The sequence below is a fragment of the Saccostrea cucullata genome, unplaced genomic scaffold (genome assembly GCF_032062105.1).
Source record: "Saccostrea cucullata isolate Sc308-1 unplaced genomic scaffold, CSIRO_AGI_Scuc_v1 ctg9520, whole genome shotgun sequence".
NCBI classification, from domain to species: Eukaryota; Metazoa; Mollusca; class Bivalvia; order Ostreida; family Ostreidae; genus Saccostrea; species Saccostrea cuccullata.
Window position 1 is genome coordinate 21,627 of NW_026933503.1, and position 19,189 is coordinate 40,815.

The 19,189-nt window shown below is 32.7% G+C and overlaps 1 protein-coding gene and 1 long non-coding RNA gene across 2 annotated transcripts; one reads left to right on the top strand and one right to left on the bottom strand.

The window, feature by feature from the left end:
* The first annotated feature begins 6,172 nt into the window (after positions 1 to 6,172).
* LOC134238515 (uncharacterized) lies at positions 6,173 to 8,416 on the top strand. The gene is made up of 2 exons (XM_062720641.1): positions 6,173 to 6,269; positions 6,418 to 8,416. The coding sequence occupies exons 1-2, from the start codon at positions 6,229 to 6,231 to the stop codon at positions 8,414 to 8,416; spliced, it is 2,040 nt and encodes a 679-aa protein (XP_062576625.1). The 5' UTR covers positions 6,173 to 6,228.
* A 249-nt stretch (positions 8,417 to 8,665) lies between these two features.
* On the bottom strand, positions 8,666 to 17,913 carry LOC134238518 (uncharacterized). The gene is made up of 3 exons (XR_009986036.1): positions 17,757 to 17,913; positions 10,178 to 10,249; positions 8,666 to 9,721 (listed from the first exon to the last, which is right to left on the bottom strand). It is a non-coding gene; the product is annotated as an uncharacterized LOC134238518 (long non-coding RNA).
* Positions 17,914 to 19,189: the final 1,276 nt, after the last annotated feature.

Sequence of the window (19,189 nt, forward strand, 5' to 3'; positions counted from 1 at the left end):
GGAATGTTGATATCTGGATCATTCTTGCACCACGTTTTAGTCACTTTTATCTTAGTGTTTACTTGTCCTTGATATGACTTAAAAAAATTAACAACATGTATAAAAAACCAATTTAATCACCTTTTTCTATAGACTGTGCGTCATTTTCATCGCCAACTCGTCACAATTCAAAGTTTTGGACAAAATTTCATCAAACCGGAAGTGATCTTAATCTTCGTCTGAGCCAAAATTTTCTAGTCACAACCAGGTTAAAAGTTTATAACATTGTCCCGAAACAATTTAAGACAAATTAAAACAAACATCTTAAATGGTAAAAAAAATGATAAAAAAAATAGGTGTTCGTGGCAGTCTTATATCATCTCAAACAATCTGAATCATTCTTAAATCGGTATACATACGCGCGAGACGTCCAAGGATATTGACCATAGGGTATCTATGATGATGCACTGTAAAATCCCTGGATCTGAATCCCATTGAATACTTTGGGGTTTTTTGTAACAAATGTCACCCCCCACCCCTTCCAGACAAAATCAACGGTAAAGATCCCAGCAGTAGGTGTGGCAGCAAATGGGTCAATATCCTATTCAGGGGTACATAGTATCCATGAGAAAAGGATGTATTGCAGTAATTAGAGTAAGTGGTAGTCTTATTCCATAGAGATTATTATATGTAAATATTCATTTTGAGGGTACATAATGTCCTTGACACTTTGCTAAAAATTCAGACGCAATACTTGCACGAAATTATGCAACGTAGAACTGAAATATGCATCATTAACCATGAATTAAAGAAATCATTTATTGTATGCATTTGTTTTTTAAACCTTATGAAATGTAAAGTGAAAACGTACAAGTTTGATTCAGTGTAATAACAAACTGCTGTCTGGTGCTGTAGTATATGAATAAATGTGATGCTTATATTGCATTGTGAACCATACCAGTATTTCAAATCTGAGAACTTGCAATTGAGGAACAAGCCAATATTGCACGTAATGCAACCATTACCTGTTAATGTTGTTATAATCATGATTATATGTTTTTTAAATTGTATATGCCCCATTAAGGCCCTTGTTTGCGGAATAAATAAATACATAAAACAGATTCAGGGGTATTTCGCTCTGTCCGTTCGTCCGTCCGTCCTTCTGTCTGTTTGTTTGTCTGTATTCCCGCAAAAACTTTAACCTTGCCCATAACTTTGGATTGGGTGGAGCTATCACTATCACATTTTACATGTGTATATCTTGTGAAAAGACCTTATACAAGAACCAACAAATTTGATTTCTTGACATTGACCTTGGAGTTTGAAATATTTTTTTGCAAAATTTTACCCATCACAATTTATGTTGTCTTTGAGGACCAGTTCACTTAATGATTTGTAGGAATTTCGAAGGAATTTCTATGGCGCTAATTGTGCTTCTTTATTAACCGACCTGCTTTTATACTTTTTAGATTTCGCTTAAAAACTTCTATATGATAGAAAGAAAACACTTTCTGTGGCCTTCAACTCGACATTCAGATAAATGGACAATGTTTATCAATTAACAATAGATACTCCCATTCATATGTCGACTCGATTTATCTCATTGAACTTTAGATAAAAGACACCACAGAGTATACATCTGTTTCATACTATTGAAAATGTTCGTGGAAAAGCTGAATCCCCCCCCCCCCCCCCACTTTTGGCAAAAGGAAAGTGATATAAGGATAATGTTGGTATTTTTATTAAGAAAATTTGATACTGAAAGATGTTGGTGTCGGAAAAAAATTGGACAAGACATCAGGAATTTCTTAGAGTCTGTGTTTGTAACTTATTTAAGGTTTATATTATTCGTCAAATTGTTTTGGCTTGATCACTGCTATTTTCTTGTCTTATTTTTTTTTACATACGTAGTCGAAATAATGACATTGTCAACAAATACAAACTGTCAGTAGGTTGAGTGCTAAAAAGGTTCTGCATGCTTATTGAGAGGCCATTATTTTCACACTGAATTATCAAAGGATTTTCCTTTTTTTCCGAAAACAATACAGATAATAGGCGATACGTAAGGTTGACAGGGGATGTTTTACTTATCCATGGCACCTAATCCTATCAATAATTGTCTTTGAAATCCTTTTGAAATCCTTGTATGCATTTCTCCCTATCTGTATTGTTTAATTTGGCTTTTGAACTTGATAAATTTTATCTCGAACTTGAGAAACTAATTAGGATTTTCGAGTTTTGGCAAATTTCCTTTTTTCTCATTTCTAAGAAATGTAATTAGATTTCCTACATTAACTAACTTTTATCTTACTTTATCCATCTTGAACCGATATTCACAGAACTAAAGAACTGAAAATATGAAAGAAAAAAAAACATAAATTTCATTGAATACTCCTGAAAAGATTAAAGATTGAAGATTTTTCTATGCCCAAGACACATTGTTTGGACAATCCCAACATAAACTTTTTCTCGTAATTTCATACCTATTTATAAGAAAATTGTCCTAATATCTTTGTTTTTCAATTGATCAGATTTGATACAATCGCGGCTGTATGTATTTTCTACACCTATTTATCTTTTGTTGTCCTTCCATAAGAACTCCTGAGGGGAGTATATTTTTTCATGGGCGAAGAAATCTTCATCTCTCCCACACATTCATGCGATGAATTGTTGATGATACCGAATCACGCACAAAATATGAAAATAATCAAGTATGTTAATAAAGAAGTAAACATTTGATGACATAAATATGAAACAGATACAAGTTTTAAGTTAACCACTCTCTTAAATCATTTTTACTTGACAAGTCTGTGTGATTTACATAATTAACATGCCCATCTTGAAATTGGTGTTAATTAAATCAAAACGACGATTCAAAATAGCTCGCACATGATTTCATTAAAAAAATCATACTGCTTTGGTCGTTCTGCAAAAATTAGAAAAACAAAACCTACTGTTTTTGTTTTTAAAATAATGAAACAATGGTAAAGAACTCAATTTAACATTTGAAGACATTATGTTCACGACTTTTGTTTTTAAAGATACGGATCTTTGTTTTCTGACTTTTATTATAAGGATAAACTTTTGACCACATACACCAGAAACCTATATCTATTATTTGTATCATTTAGTGCTTCATTGTATGAAAAAAATACTGTTTTGAGGTCAATATAATAATTACGCTAGCGCTACCTGAAGAGTACAGTATTCCCCGAGTCAGCCCAGAGGCGAGCACAATACCGAGCACTGAGACAGGCAAAAATTGGTATTTATGCACTTGCTATTCCCACTTTCTGAAAATCAGGTAGAAAAATGTGAAATTTCACTTGGGAGTAGGTGGAATTATGTGTAAACAAATAATTGACTATGTTCTTAAATCTAGGTATTAAATTGCTATTTCTTGTAAGATCTTTTTATTATTTCAAAAATCCGAAATAAATCATATTTTCTCATAGATGTATTCATTATTTTCTGTCTTAAATGTACAAAATAAAGTTAAATCTTTACATCTATTGTTATTTGTAAGTGGGAATAGGTGGAATTGAGATTTTTAAAAAGTGAGAATAGCTAGAAGACACCCACATTAACAAGTCAAATGAAATGTGATGGATGCCTCTGATCGGTTCCCGAAAAATTATGACTAGGCCAGAGATTTTGCTTCATTTTATAACTTCCATCAGCCGTATAACAGTAAACTGTAGACGAAAACACAATTCAGCATTGTGCAGACATCTGAAAATATCAAACCAACAAAAAATGTAGTAACAAAAGACAAACAACAGAAGAATCGAAATAAATGTGAAAACAGTTAAATTTTATGCGTTAAAGTGATAATAAACATACAGTACAGGCGACGAGTTATCCCCATCGCACGGTGGAAAAAACACCGTGTGAAATGCTCTTTGTTACACCTTGTACACGGTTAGCAAGGTGTGTGTTGATTTGAAATATACAGGTAGGCAGGTAGGTACATCGTGCCTCACTGTGTCTAGAAAAATCTCAGCTAATGCCCTCCGTGTCGAACCTTGTCCAGTAAAGTTCCCTCCGTATCGCACCGCGTGTCCAGAAAATCCTCCTCTCCTGCACAATGTAAACAGTATAACAGACAAAATCGTTTGTTTCTGATAAAATTTTAAAAATTAATTTTGATGACAATTTATAACTTTGGTTTATGAATATAATAATCTTTTTTATTCTACCATATATTGGGCTTTGAAAAGCACACATGATATTGCGATTAGATATCGGTAAAAAAAATGAATGGATTTCATTAGAATTAACTGTGTTTAGAAGTTTATATTTAGTAAAATTATTCATTCACGTTACAAAATCAAAATTATGAATTTAATTTTAAATGTATAATTTAATATCATGTACTTATGAAACAAACGAAAGACGAACTGCATTCGTGTCACATACACTGCATTTAGTATTATCCGAGCTGTCTATTTGTTCATGGTTTTAGCATGTACACTACAAGTGTACGATCCAAGCACAATTATTCATCTTCCTTATTAAAATGCATTTATTTTGTTCATCTTGAATTATTCTGAATGTAGATCCGAAAATCGTCAGCAGAAACACGAAATCAATGCAATAATTCCCAAGCGTATTTCTCGCAAACATTATTTTTATATAGTATTTAATACTTTATGTTTTTAAAATCCTTTCAGTGTAAGTAATTTAAAACAAAATATTTTAATATTAAGTTTTTCTTTTCTTGTAAAGTGTGTAAAAAGCAATACCAGAGAGAGAGAGAGAGAGAGAGAGAGAGAGAGAGAGAGAGAGAGAGAGAGAGAGAGAGAGAGAGAGAGAGAGAGAGAGACTCATACAACCCCTTCTTACATGTACATAGTTTGTATTTTTTAAATTTATTCTTCGTTTTATTTAAGTTACAGAAGTTAAAATTAATCATTCTATAATTCTATTTATTCTATTTAATCTCTATAACTTTGGTTCATATTCAACCCAATAAAGCTTGGTTGTTAGACTACCATAAACATCTTTGCAAGTAAAATATCCAATTATGAAATATTAAATACAATGACCAAAACTCTCTGTAAAATCAACCCGCTTTTAAATCCTTCATAACTTTTAACGACACTCTTATGTCGAAACCAAATATCCTTGTGAGCTTGAATTAAAGATACCACAGAAGCTGACACTCTGTTTAATATTTGGATATTTTTCTAGAAAAAGACGGGTTGTTTCCTTTTTTCCCGATCATGACAAGAAGCACTCGGCGGGTGTGACCGGTCAGCAGGGGATGCTCACTCCTCCATGGCACCTGATCCCACCTCTCTGGTGTTTCAGATGTCCATGTTTGTTCTGCTCTTGTTTTGTATTGTTTAGTAGACTTTTGAGTTTGAATATTTTACGTTATCTACATATATATCACTTCTAGCAGTTAACTTATGAGTTGAAAAATTTGGTGATCTACAAAACTACAAATGATATAAAACCAATATGATAAAATGTAACTTAGGTTTCTGTGTTGTGTCCATTATCATGATAATTGATATCTGGTATAATAATTTTTTTTCTTGAATTTTTCTTCAGTAAACAAATTACTCATCATTTTAATGGATGACATTACTATATATAAATAATAAAACAATATATTAATCTGAACGATATCTCAAATATGTCTATAAAGAAAGAGTTATACCAATGAAAGATGCACATTAATCTACAATTATTAGTTATATGATTATATTGATTTTATCGTATTCTGAACAGTACAACTAAATATAATACCTTACTAGCATTAACAATACCTTTCTGTAGTTGACAGTTGCTTACTCGTGTCACCACTTCCCTCAGTGGGATTCGAACCCGCAACGTAAGGATCAACTCCTTACTTCGTACTCTAGAACAGTCGCTCTAACCACTGCGCTGTTTGGTATTTAGAAAAACATACAAGTTAAAGTTTTAATCCTGAAATCACATAAGTGACTTTCTTCTTAGAAGATCTGAATCATAAACAGTAGATATCATAATTTAATTCACTGAATATATATCTTATATCAAAAGTTATTTTTTTAATATAAAACTCGCAGTCATTAAAGGAATTGTTAAAAAAAAAATACGAACAAAACTTGCAAAAACAAAAATTGCTTGATTTAATTCAGCACAAATGTAGTATTCATATCCCAGGAAATGTATATTTAATTACTGCCGGTTGAAATGTTAGCTTCATTTGGTAAAATTTCCCGTGATGAGAGGATCACATAAAAATATCAAACACACATGGCATTCTTCTCTTTTCCGTACTCAGAAAGAAATACTATGTAAGTATTTTATATGGAATTTTGTATTTTTTCTATAATTATTCAATCAATGTATCAGTATCTTAGCATATATTTCACAAAGAGTACATTTTCTAAAACACAAATCTATCTTATGTATAAAATTGTATTAACCTTCTTTTTGTTTTAGTGAGAAATGTTTGCAAAATTTGTCAGAGTCTGTGTTTGTCGGACTCTGTAAAATATTGGGAACATCAGAACTAGTGACCATGAGGAGAGATGTTACAAACATCAATGAGATGATAGAGAATGAAGTAAATAAAAAGAAGTTTATCATGATGATCAGTGGAAGTTACGGAGAAGGATTCAGACTATTAGGATCTGATCAAGATTATATGTACTGGCGACCTAATGAGCAAGTGATCTGGGATGAATCTCTGTTTAAGAATTACAACGAACAAAATCAAACATTGATTGTTTCAGACAATTCTGAGAGCCCGCCAGGATTCACTTTGTTATGGCTTCCGAGAAATCATATAAAACATAGATGTATTCTGTCCTCATGTGTAGTGATGAAGAATAAACATTATATATCTAGCTCAAAATATAAACAGACCATGCCTTCATATATTATTAGAAATCCTATCATCCATGGTCCCTGCAAAAGTGGATTTATTAATGGAGTTTATGAATTTGATGAGGCCCACACCTTTCAGAGCAGATACTGGCCTCCATCAGCCTCCTCATGGGTAAGCAGATGTCGGACATGGCCCAAACCTCATGTGGTTCGCGATATTGTCAAAAAAGGATGCCACTTTGTTGCAATAGGACACAGTCTTGGAAATCATGTAGATAATGAATGGAGGATATCTTTCTCTCTGGCAGAAAAACAACTTATTTATTCAATGAACCACTGTCAGTTTTTAATTTATGGTTTACTGAAACTGTTCTTAAAGGATGTAATTAATAATGGCTTAAACAGTGAAGATAAAATACTGTGTTCTTATCATCTGAAGACAGCCGTTTTCTGGGCAATTCAACAAAACAAAATATCTCACTGGAGCCCCCAAAATCTCCTGCAGTGTTTCTGGGTTTGCTTTAAACTTATTCTCAAATGGGTGTATAAAGGGGTATGTCCGAACTTTTTCATTCCAGAAAACAACATGTTTCTATCTAAAGTCAATGGTGATTCACAAACAATTTTATTTCTTAGACTGTATACATTGTATGAGAGAGGCGTTGTGTCATGTCTGTTGCATTGTCCCTCAATCAGGGCGTATGTTTTAAATGTACTTTACAATCCTCGGCTGACCGTCAGTATAGATGAGCACATGATGATCCCTGAGTTTACATTTGATCAGTTATTATTAACAGAGATAGATATGAATTTTTCCATTATAACAAATGCAAACTTACGCACAATAGAAAAATTAATTAACGAACCTTTGACACAATACCAAGTTGCCGCATTACAGGATCATACGATCCGTGTTCTTTTATCCAATGCTTTTATTTTACACAACAAGTACATTGGCAGAGGTGGCAACAACCAGAGGTACATTACGGACAAGATTTCCTGTAACATGCTCAAATTAGCTGCAAGGTTTGGTTGTATTTCTGATGCGTTGTATTTAGCAATGTATTATTACAAGACATCCAGGTACACAGAGGCTTTATCTATCATAGAGATGACTAAGGTCAGATTATCACATGCGATATTTATGCTATTCTTTATATTCGGTGACAGAGATAAGTATGCTCAGGTTGTAGGAGGAAAATCTTGGTCTACAAAGATGAGAGAAGGCATGGCAGGGCAAATTATGCTTTTCAAAGATATCGGTTATATTAATGAATTACTGATAGAACAGTCTGAATCCCTGCATCAAGTATTACAAATTCCACCTTTTGCGTTGATACACATGCTAGAAATTCTGTGCTACATTCATGTTGATTCAACGAGAGTACAAACAGCTTTGAATGACCTTAGGAACAGAATTCAGAATAACATTATTGAAGGTGTACTGTATAGAGACATTTCTTGGCAAATCTTAGGAATTTGTTACTACATGACAGGGAACTTCAATGCTGCTTTTTACGCTTTCCAAAAATCACTCGTACATATTCCACTACAACAGATACAGACTGCTACAATTATCAGAATTATAATATTAATCTATCAATTTTTCTAATAAGTAAAACACAAATAAAACAGGAATCACCGTTATCTGTAAAAAGGTCACGTGGGACAGACTGCTGCTCTATTTATGATCTGACGTAACAACAACAGAGATTTCGCATGGATAAAATGAACAGAGTTCAATAATATTAGGTATGAATTTTACGTTGTTTGTCAAACATTCACAGAATTACAGTAAAAAAAATTTCAATATGTGTGTTGACTTGACTTTTATGATCAACAACTGGAAATAACATTACACAGGCAACTTAGCCACATATGATTCTCATATGAGTATCATATGATTCTCATATGATTGGTTTCATATGAGAATCATAGAAAAAGGGCATCATATGTGAATCATATGAAGCAAATCATATGATTTACATATGATCCACATATGTGAATCATATGAAAATAACTACATATGATTTGCATATGAATGATTTCAGTGTGTTTCAAGCCATTTACATATGAGAATCATATGAAAAGGGCGTCATATGTAAATCATATGAAACACTTATGTGTGTTTCAAGCCATTTACATATGAGAATCATATGAAAAGGACATCATATGTAAATCATATGAAACACTTGTGTGTTCTTTTTCAATATTTTTCACATTCTTGTACACATTTAAAAATCAGATATTTCTGCTTTAGATGAAAATTCATTACATTACAATGATCTATCTTCATTGGTTAAATATTTTAAAATATCTTAAAATGCTTTCACAACTTTTTTGATAAAATTATTTTCATCAAGAGAAATAACTTATTTTTCACAGTGTACATTCTAAACAAGAAAATATACAAACAAGTCAGTAGCATTTGTCGATACATGTATTAAACATATTCTAACATGAGTACAAATTATAAGATTTCAGCAAAATGATTTAGTAGTTAAACATGTATACTGTACATGTACAAATGAATAACATAATTAGTTCATGTATAAAAATACCATATGACATGAAAGTGTCCAAAGCAAAATTGAAATATCAGCAATAACATTTGTCATGTATTCTCTATTTGTAAATTTATGAAAAATCAAGTTATTGATTATTCCAGCATACAATAAGAATATGGGAAATTTTCACAGCTCAAATTCAGACAAGATTGTGTACATCCTCCCCATTTCATAATTATTCCATATATTTCCTTGTTCTTTTTCCTTCTGTATCTTTCAATTTTTTCAGTTGTCCTCCCTTTGATCTTCCATGACAATTTTGAAAATCTCTTTGAACTGTACCATACCAAAAATGAATATCCACCACTTCTCCTCTTCCTGAACAATTTCTTTGTGGCACAGAATAGTCTCTACAAAAATTTCAAAAGTAAAAATAAAATAATTCTTAAATTCTCTGAGTTATAAAAGTTACTTAGGTATAATCAGCAAACAAATGTATGCCCAATTCACTGACACAGATATGATACAAGATAAAACTAATGTTATATATGTTATACTAGGTGTTTTGAGGAATCCTATGATGTAATTTGCAAAACAATTACACTATTGAAAGATATGCTTCATAATAAAATCATAAAAAGCAATTTTTTGTTATTTTGACAATTAAATTTGGATTGTTCAAACAGTATATATTTATTCAGATTGTCAAAAAATTAAGAAGATTCTGATACAAATACATGTATATTATTTTTGGACAAAAAATACTACAGACAAGTAGACAGGCAGAAAAACAGACATTGTGATTCCAAGATATCCCAAACTTTTGGGAAGACTATAACAAAGTTTATTTAACAGTGTGTAGTTACCTTAACTTTAAAGCAAGCCTTGGATCTTGGGATTTGTTCTTTATCTTATGAGAGGCTGACTGTATATTGAACCTGTAAGACAAATACTCACAGTCTCACACAGTAGATATTTTCTAAGAAAACATTTAATTAAAACTTAAACTATTAAAAAGAGAGAGTACAAGTTTGTAGGTTCTCTATAGTCTTAAATATATCTAACATTTAACCCGAAACTATAGGCACGTGCACCATTCACTAGTGTTGGGGGGAAAAAATAATTGTCAGTCAATGAATACATAGATGTAAGTATTCAATGGATTAGCTAGCTGATGTTCTTTCAACACACATGCACATGTATTTATACCGTCACTGTTATAAATTTTTAGTTGAAATTCAAAAATCCAATTTATCCCCCCTCTCCCCAAAAAGTTATTGTATACTATATAGTTTCATAGCCTTTACAGCCAGCAAAATCTATTCATACTTTGCATATTTTAAGTGCACCGGATTAAAATTATAATGTACAGTACTTGGCCATAAGTGAGTCATAATTTTATTTTTCCACTATATATTTCATTGAAAAACGCATTTTTCTAAAATATCGCAGTGTCATTTGTTGTTTCTTTTTAATGTCTAAAACACCATAAAATGCAGAATTTGATGTAGTTTCTGCACATTATTTCAAAATAGTTTTATCTTTATGCATTAGCGTGAAATCACAGGTCAAGTGCAAAACAAAAATTTTAAGACTTCAATTTGTTAAGAAATCATAGTAATTTGATGTTAGAAAATTTTGTCTTGACAATATTTTATAATTTATTCTCAATGGTTTAAGTATCATTTTGTTTATCATTTAAGATAAGAAAATTTGAATAATTCTGCATATACAGGAACCCAACAACTGACCGCCAAAATTGAATTCTGGGTGCTATGTTGTATTGTTGGACAAAGGCTATAAACCAATGAAGAGGGAGCCTGCTGGTCTGAGAAAGCTTTGTTATATTTATTGAAATAATGATGAAGACATTTAACAATTTGTAAGTATACAGAATAAAAAGATAAATTGAATAAATAAATATGTCAATTCTATTTGAATAGCATTTTTTTAATTAATTACAATCTGTTTCTTTTATAATTCCTTTCCATTTACAGACTTTTGGAAGAGGAGTGGGACAAATGAAATTCTAGTTTGCATACACAAATAAATTTTTGTGTTTCTTTCAAGAAAAAGAACTGAGATCAATGGATGATCTATATAAACCCAAGCAATTATGATTACCCAAATTAACATAGTTACAGTGCCAATTGAAGTACTTTTGTGGTTTAAGGAAAGCCCAATAATACTTGATATCGCGATTACTTAACTTAGCGGAACTCTTTCGCGAAGGAGGTAGGAATCGTCTGTTGGGTGGGGGCAATGTGCTTTTCAATACAATGCAAGATCGATCATTGTAGCATTTATAAGGACAGATAAGTAAAAAATCCTGGTGAAATACCTCGCTAAACAATCGCTGAACCAGCCTAATATATTTTTGAGAGGAGCTAATCCTAAATTGTCACATTTTTAACGATATTTTTAATTAAGCGGACTCTTCTCGCTAAATTTTCATTGAAAATCGTCACATTTTTAAGCAGATAAAATATTCTAAACTTTCCTTATTTGACAATCTACTATTTGGAGTTCAATATCTGACAAAACATCGTGATTTCGGCATTAAATTGTTCGAATCATTCGATTGTCACTACTGTAAACAATGTCATTTGCCCCCAGAAATGTAGACTTTTCTCGACTCCCCCGCAAAAGAGCGGTAGTAAGTTAGATAACTGCGAGGTACTCATTGGTAGTCGCGATATAACGTATTGCTGGAATCATTAAGAATTGAAACCATGCAGCTATGCAATGTAGCTTATGGAAGGGAATTACCGCCAAAAGTCTATGTATCTTGCTTTTATTCTTATTCTGCCTACTTCTTTATGTTTTGTTATTATTGTAATTATATGTCACTTTATTGTTTTCGTATTCGTCTTTATTACATTACACTTGAGCTTTTATCTTTCTTTATATTGTCCTTACTTCTATGTTGCTTTATTCTTGTGAATACATTCTACTTTCTTTTAATTTGATATTGTTTTTTAAATAAACTATCTTGATTATCTCGATTACGAACGTAAATTCAATCATGTAAACAATGCCGCCTAGCGTTATAATGCGGCACTAAATTCAATGAAGACGAATGTAAGTTGTCCGAATTTAGTGCCGCATTATAACGCTAGGTGGCAGGGTGTTCGCTATACGAGTGTTGGTAAAAATAGGTAAGCAAACCCGGACCGGGGTTATTAAAGATTTTTCAATTTTCTGCCTTAATACTTTATCAATCGAACGTAAATTTTCAAATGATGTTTGTTATAAGTTAAGGTATGTACCCGATAATGCCATTCCCTCGGAAGATGGTAAGATTTCCCCTGGAAGACTGACTACATAGTGATGCTTCCTTCGGAAGACTATTCAGTGAGACTTCCCCCGGGGAAGTTTCAATATATAGCTAGTCTTCCGTGGGAAATCTAGCTGTATATAGCAATTCGTCCCCCTTCATAGCAACCCCTCCCCCGAATATTTTTTTTAATCGTAAAACAATGTTTATATGCTAACGTTTTCAGTTTTTTAAGAAAATTAAGTTATACGCCCTACATGAATAAATGTTTAAATGTAACCATTTTAATAGTGGTTAATAATTAAACAATTCTAACCATTTAGTTTAACATAGATAATCTTCACGAGTACAAATGGATAATGAATTCCGCCCCCCCCCCCCCGCCCCCACCCCCCGGATGCCCCTGCACTCGGGTGCAATCGCCCGCGTGGCACTGTGGTTACGGCGTGCCGTCTGCTCTAGGGTCACGAAACACAGTAGTAAGGAGTCAATCAATACGTCGTGGGTTCGAATCCCACTATGGGACGTGGAGTTCGGTCCTTCGGATGAGATCTAGAGCGTATTATCCGAGGTCCCGTATCGCAGTAGGTGCTGGCCCGATAAAAGATCCCTCACTGCCCAATGGCTATAAGTGCCGGGTACAAGTCAAAACGGCACCTGGTGAAAACGGCACTTAGGAAATATGCAAAACGGCACTTGAGAGTAGTCAAAACGGCACTTTAGAAAAGTCAAAACGGCACTTTTTTATTTTGAGAATTTGATATTGTTTATACAGAAAATGGATCTTAATATTACATATATAATAATAAAAGTGTATATTATTATTGATAAAAATTTTATTGGAAAAAAATTAAACTGATTCATTTGAAAATTATTGTACTTTTGTACAGTGGTTAGATTTTTTAAATGTATTTCTATCTTAAATTATATATCTATTATTTTCTACTAAAGAGATCAAATCCCAATTATATTATTATACATGATCCTTTGAAATTTGAAAATTTATAGTGTTGCAAATATACTTCTCAGTTTTGGGGGTTGCCAGTCACAGTTGACTAATTAGAAGCCAGTTAGAGTATGTTTACTTAGAATACACTTGTAGGAATAGAAACAAAAGACCATTTCACACCATCCCCTTCAATAATCTGTTGATCGTCAATTTGCAATCATATCAGAGACATATAAATCTCTCTGTCTCTGATCATATACAGCTACTATTGTGTATTTCTCGACAAAATGTCAAACAGATTGTACACAAGTTAGAAAAACTTAGATAATCCTCTCCCAACTGTACATAAATATGAATAGCCATACAACATTTAACAATATAATAAACATGTACATAGAAGAACAAAACATTTGTTTTTTCATAATAAAGATGATACAATGTTGATATTGTTAAAATAATTTCTACAAAATTAGATAGAAATGTGAGATAAAGTGACTCTTACTGAATTTTCTTTTTTTTTTTTTTTTAAATCATTTACACCATTTCTTTTTTCATATTATCAACACCACACTACAAATATAATTATTCTTAATCCCACATATTGTTGTGCTATAGCTTATAAATACTAACTTTAAAAATATATTGAAAATAAAGCAAAATTGAAGCCACAAAAATTCTAAAGTCAATAAATTAAATTTCGAATTAAAAAAGAACTTATGTCAAATATATATCATAACACAGTTCTATACTTTTTCCTCTAAGTGCCGTTTTAACCAAGTGCCGTTTTCACTAAGTGCCGTTTTAACCAAGTGCCGTTTTGCATATTCCAGGTGCCGTTTTCACCAGGTGCCATTTTCACTAGATACCGTTCTAACCATAATTCTAAGTGCCGAGTATATAGGACAAATTTGCAGCTGTCCACCGCCAAGAGGTGGCTTCTCCATTTGAGTTAAAAATTCTCCAATTTAAAGGAACGTTATACAATCATACCCCCAAGTCTCAATATATGTACTGACTTCCGTCTGTACGACCTCCTATGGGGTAAGTTTCACCGATAGAGGGGAGGATGCCACGAAACGTTTTCCTAAACGTAACATACTTTTTACTACTGGAAAAGTTCAGCGAAAGGCTTGTTGCCCCATCCCTTACACTTTTTGTTGCAGTACTAATCACATGCTAATACAATGTAGTCAATTCATATATTAAAGTAGTCATGTACTTAGTGGCATATGTACATATGAGTTATATTTGGTACTGAAAAAAAGTTGACGACCCCCCCCCCCCTCACCACCACCAAATAAAGAATTTTCAAGTTTTAAGATTTTTTTTAACTCTCCTGGCTGATGTATAATACGGTGCGTACTAAAAGATATTTCTTTTCTTTATTAAAAAGTGCTATTTCAGCATAAAATATTAATGCATGAAAAAAGACTGGGGAGTTTCTAGTATGCCTGGGTGTAGCCTGGTTCCAACTTTGCCTACCAATAACACTCCTCACTCCTTTGCAAAGCCCCGTCCCTAGAATCACACGCATGAGCAATTACTATCTGTCGTGAAATAAAGTTCAGTTCAGTGGAACCAGTGACGGATTTAAGGAGGGGGCGCATCCGGCGCCCCCCACCCCCTAAAATTGTCAAAGTTAACATAAATCACAGTTTCGTCTAGAAAATGTAAATATGCCTACTTGGTAGACCTCATTTTTACCCTACAAAATCTCTAGAACCCAGGAGCTTCCGGGTGTTCGCCCCCTGAGCCCCCACCAGGGCTTTGCCCTTGACCTACTGGGGGCCTCAAGGCGGCCTCCAGACCCCTTGCCTTCCTTTGACGCCCCTCTAACTTCAATTCCTAGATCCACGCCTGGGAATGTTCTGAAAAACTACTCAATTTATAAATTTATAAAGGGGCATCTAGTATCAAAATATTTAACATTTTTATGTCAATTAAACTGTTAAACGGGAATTCAATTATCTAACAAATTACTTTAGTAGAGTGATACATGTATTTTTTCAGGAGAGAGAACAGTGACGTAGCATCGTTTTTTGAAAATTCAAGCTATCCGCTGAAAACAACTTGACAACCAAAAAAAAAAAACAAAAAACAAAAAAAAAAAAAAAACCAAGGAAATTGTCCAAACTTGAAAATACATAGGCGTCGATCGGAACCGCAGAGAGAGGGGGGCTTAGCCCCCACTTTTTCCCAAAGTTAGACTTAGTATAGACATTGAACATTACTGCGCCCAAAGTTAGACTTAGTATAGACATTGAACATTACTGCGTAGGTTTAGCCCCCCCCCCCCCCCCCCCCACACACACACACACACACATACACACACACTTTCCATGGATTCGATGCAGCATAGGTTTTAAATGTGGAAAGTGGTGGTGTTTTGAAAAAAAGAAATTGGCACTGAAATTTGAACACCCCCACCCACCACCACCACCACACACACACGATATAGGATTTTTGTGTTTGGACAGTGGACATTTCTCTCTCTCTTTTTTTTTTTTTTGCTATATTTTGCCCTCATATTATGGGGGCGGGTGGGTTTTGGGTTAGATTCAACTTCTTCTATAGTATCAAATTTAAATGTTATCCCTACTTTACTACATTAACCTTATTTGACCCTTACCCTTACAAAAAGTAGGTCGGCCTTTCAATTAGCATTTTCAGTAAAGTACCGGTATATAAAGTTATGTTTTTAAAAAAAGAGGCCGCTATTCCTGTGTGCGCAGAGAAAATAAATATGGAGTTTCCATCATTGGATCGGGTGATCGGATTCGGCCTTCAGATGTTCGATTGATAAAGTATTAATGCAGAAAATTGAAAAATCTTTAATAACCCCGGCCCGGGTTTGCTTACCTAGTTTTACCATCACTCGTAGCGAACACCCCTGCCACCTAGCGTTATAATGCGGCACTAAATTTTGACAACTTGTATTCGTCTTCATTGAATATGCTTCATTCATTGTGTGATTGAATTCACGTTCGTAATTGAGATAATCATTTAAGAAACTGTATCAATTTAAAAGAAAGTAAAATGAATTAACAAGAATAAAGCAACATAGAAGTAAGGGCAAAATGAAGAAGGATAAAAGTCAAAGTGAAATGCAATAAAGACGAATATGAAAACAATAAAGTGATATATAATTACAATAATAACAAAGCATAAAGAAGTAGTCAGAATAAGAATAAAAGCAAGATACATAGACTTTTGGCGGTAATTCCCTTCCATAGTAGCTATATGTACTCCAGTGCTGTATAATCAGGACTTAATGTGGGATGAAGTGGATATTGACCTTCCTGTTTCTTTCGACATATTTTATTGGTGTTGAATCTTAATTGTTGAACATTATATGCTCTGGGATATGTGTTTTCTAAAAAGTCAGTGAGTATAACTTCATGCATAGTTGTTTATGTAAATAAGATACATTTAAAATTACAGATGCATAAAACAGTGTTTGAAAATTTTTAAACATTGATCATAGCAATCTCTGATTGCTTGATTGTGTAGTTATACAATTATACAAAATACAATAAATTAATATGTAACAATCGATCTATTATTGCTTAGTATTTCAAGTTTGCTACCAGAAAATGCCCTTGTGACTCATTAATATTTATGTGGTAAATTAAAGTAAAGTAGATAAGCAGTATATAACAGTTTACTGGAAGTCCACTAGCAGTTAGCAAAAACTGCTTAAGTAACTGCCTATGAACTGCTTAAGTAACTGCCTATGAACTGGTAAGAAACTGCCTATGAACTGGTAAGAAACTGGTAAGGCTAAGAAAACTGCTTATAAATTGCAAAAGGTTTGCAAGCAATTTGTTTAGCCATTAGCAATCTGGGGAAGGTTAAGTAACTGCTCTAGAACTGCTAAAATGTTCAAACTGTTAAGGTTAAGAAACTGCTTAATAACTGCCTTCCACTTTGCCATGGGATGTTTCAGTGAAAAAATCATGAAAATTGAGCTAAAATTGACTTCACGACAAGTTTTTATAAAAATAGGGTTTTCAATGAAATATATAGCCTAAAAATGCAATTTATGACTCACTTATGGCCAGATACTGTAGAATAAAATTTCTAGAGTATTGAGTTGAGTTGAATTTATTTTTGATAAAGCCATGCAAACAATGTAGAATTATAAAAGAACCAAAAAAAATAATAAAGAAATATTTTGTCACAGATACTTTGATTTTTTATTGCAAGTATTTCTTTTTACCTTCAATATTGTGATGATGCAATCGTCTGTCAAATCAGCTTTAGGATCAATCGCCAGTCTTACCAGCTTCGGGCTCTTTGGACTGAAAAAAACAGCACTTTGACACTGAACTCAAGTTGCCGAATGCATCTATAGACCATAAAAACAAACATTTGTCATTAAGTTGAAGAAGGAATCCGGACTTGATAACGATCTCAACATGATAACGCCAACTGACATACAAGGTTTCTACTTTCACTTTCATATCAGTACGTAACAAAACGAAAACAAATTCAAGTTCTAAAAAGTAGTAATGCCTTTAGCCTAACGTGTAATGTTTACATTCATTCAGAAACAAATTTTATCCAAACTTACTTACAGATCACGAACGTGGTTTACGATATGCATGCAAGTATTGAAGTAATAAGAATATTATATAGAAAGTTCATACGCACCATAATGAAATGATATTGAAACAATTTTATATGAATCAAAAGTCTTTTAAATAATATTGTTAGGAAGATCACTTGCCTTTTCCAAACACCCAACACGTCTGCTGCAGCAGTGACGTCAAAAATGACGTATATTTTCATTCGATAAAAGACAAAACCGGCCCGGAGAAAAATACGGAATTATTTTAATTGTACTTAGCCAAACCCAAAAGATTTAAAATGAAAAGCAAATTAATTTATTCTTTATCTATTTTGTCTGGGAAATGCATTAAAACAGAAAAAAATGTGAAAGGTTTTTTTAGAAGGAAGGGGGGGGGGGGGTAGGGTAAACAGAGTAGAACTTTACATATATAATTAATTACTATTAACAAATTCTTTTGAATTAATGTACATTTAAATTCATCTTTTGATATATATTATTGAAATTGCAATTTTACTTCAATATAACAAGGACAGATAAGTGAACACTCATATGTTTCATATGATTCTCATATGATCACCGTTTCATATGATTCTCATAAGATCATAGTCAAAACATTCGTATGAATTTTACCTGAGTATAACAAGGACAAATAAGTGAACATTGTTTCATATGATTCTCATATGATCAGTTTCATATGATTCTCATATGATTATTGTCAGAATATTCATATGATTCTCATATGCAGGATTTTTCATATGAGAATCATATGTATATTACTTCATATGATTTACATATGTGTAATCATATGATTCTCATATGATTAGCCACATATGATTCTCATATGATTGTATATACATATGATTCTCATATGATCCACATATGATCTTCATATGAAAGGCAATGCATATGTGGATCATATGTGGCTAAATTGCCTATGTAAAATATATAAAAAAAAATTATTTGTGTTGTAAAAATCAAACAATTTAAATACTATTTCTTCATATTTTTGACATAGAATACCATTCAAAATGGGTGAATGGTATCATATTCTGCATATCTGATGCTAAGATCTGCAGTTA

Excerpts from the sequence above, each read along its gene's own strand:
- LOC134238515 (XM_062720641.1), top strand. The coding sequence starts at position 6,229 with ATGGCATTCTTCTCTTTTCCGTACTCAGAAAGAAATACTAT. Across the intron at positions 6,270-6,417 it reads TACTCAGAAAGAAATACTAT|TGAGAAATGTTTGCAAAATT; the intron begins GTAAGTATTTTA and ends TTTTTGTTTTAG.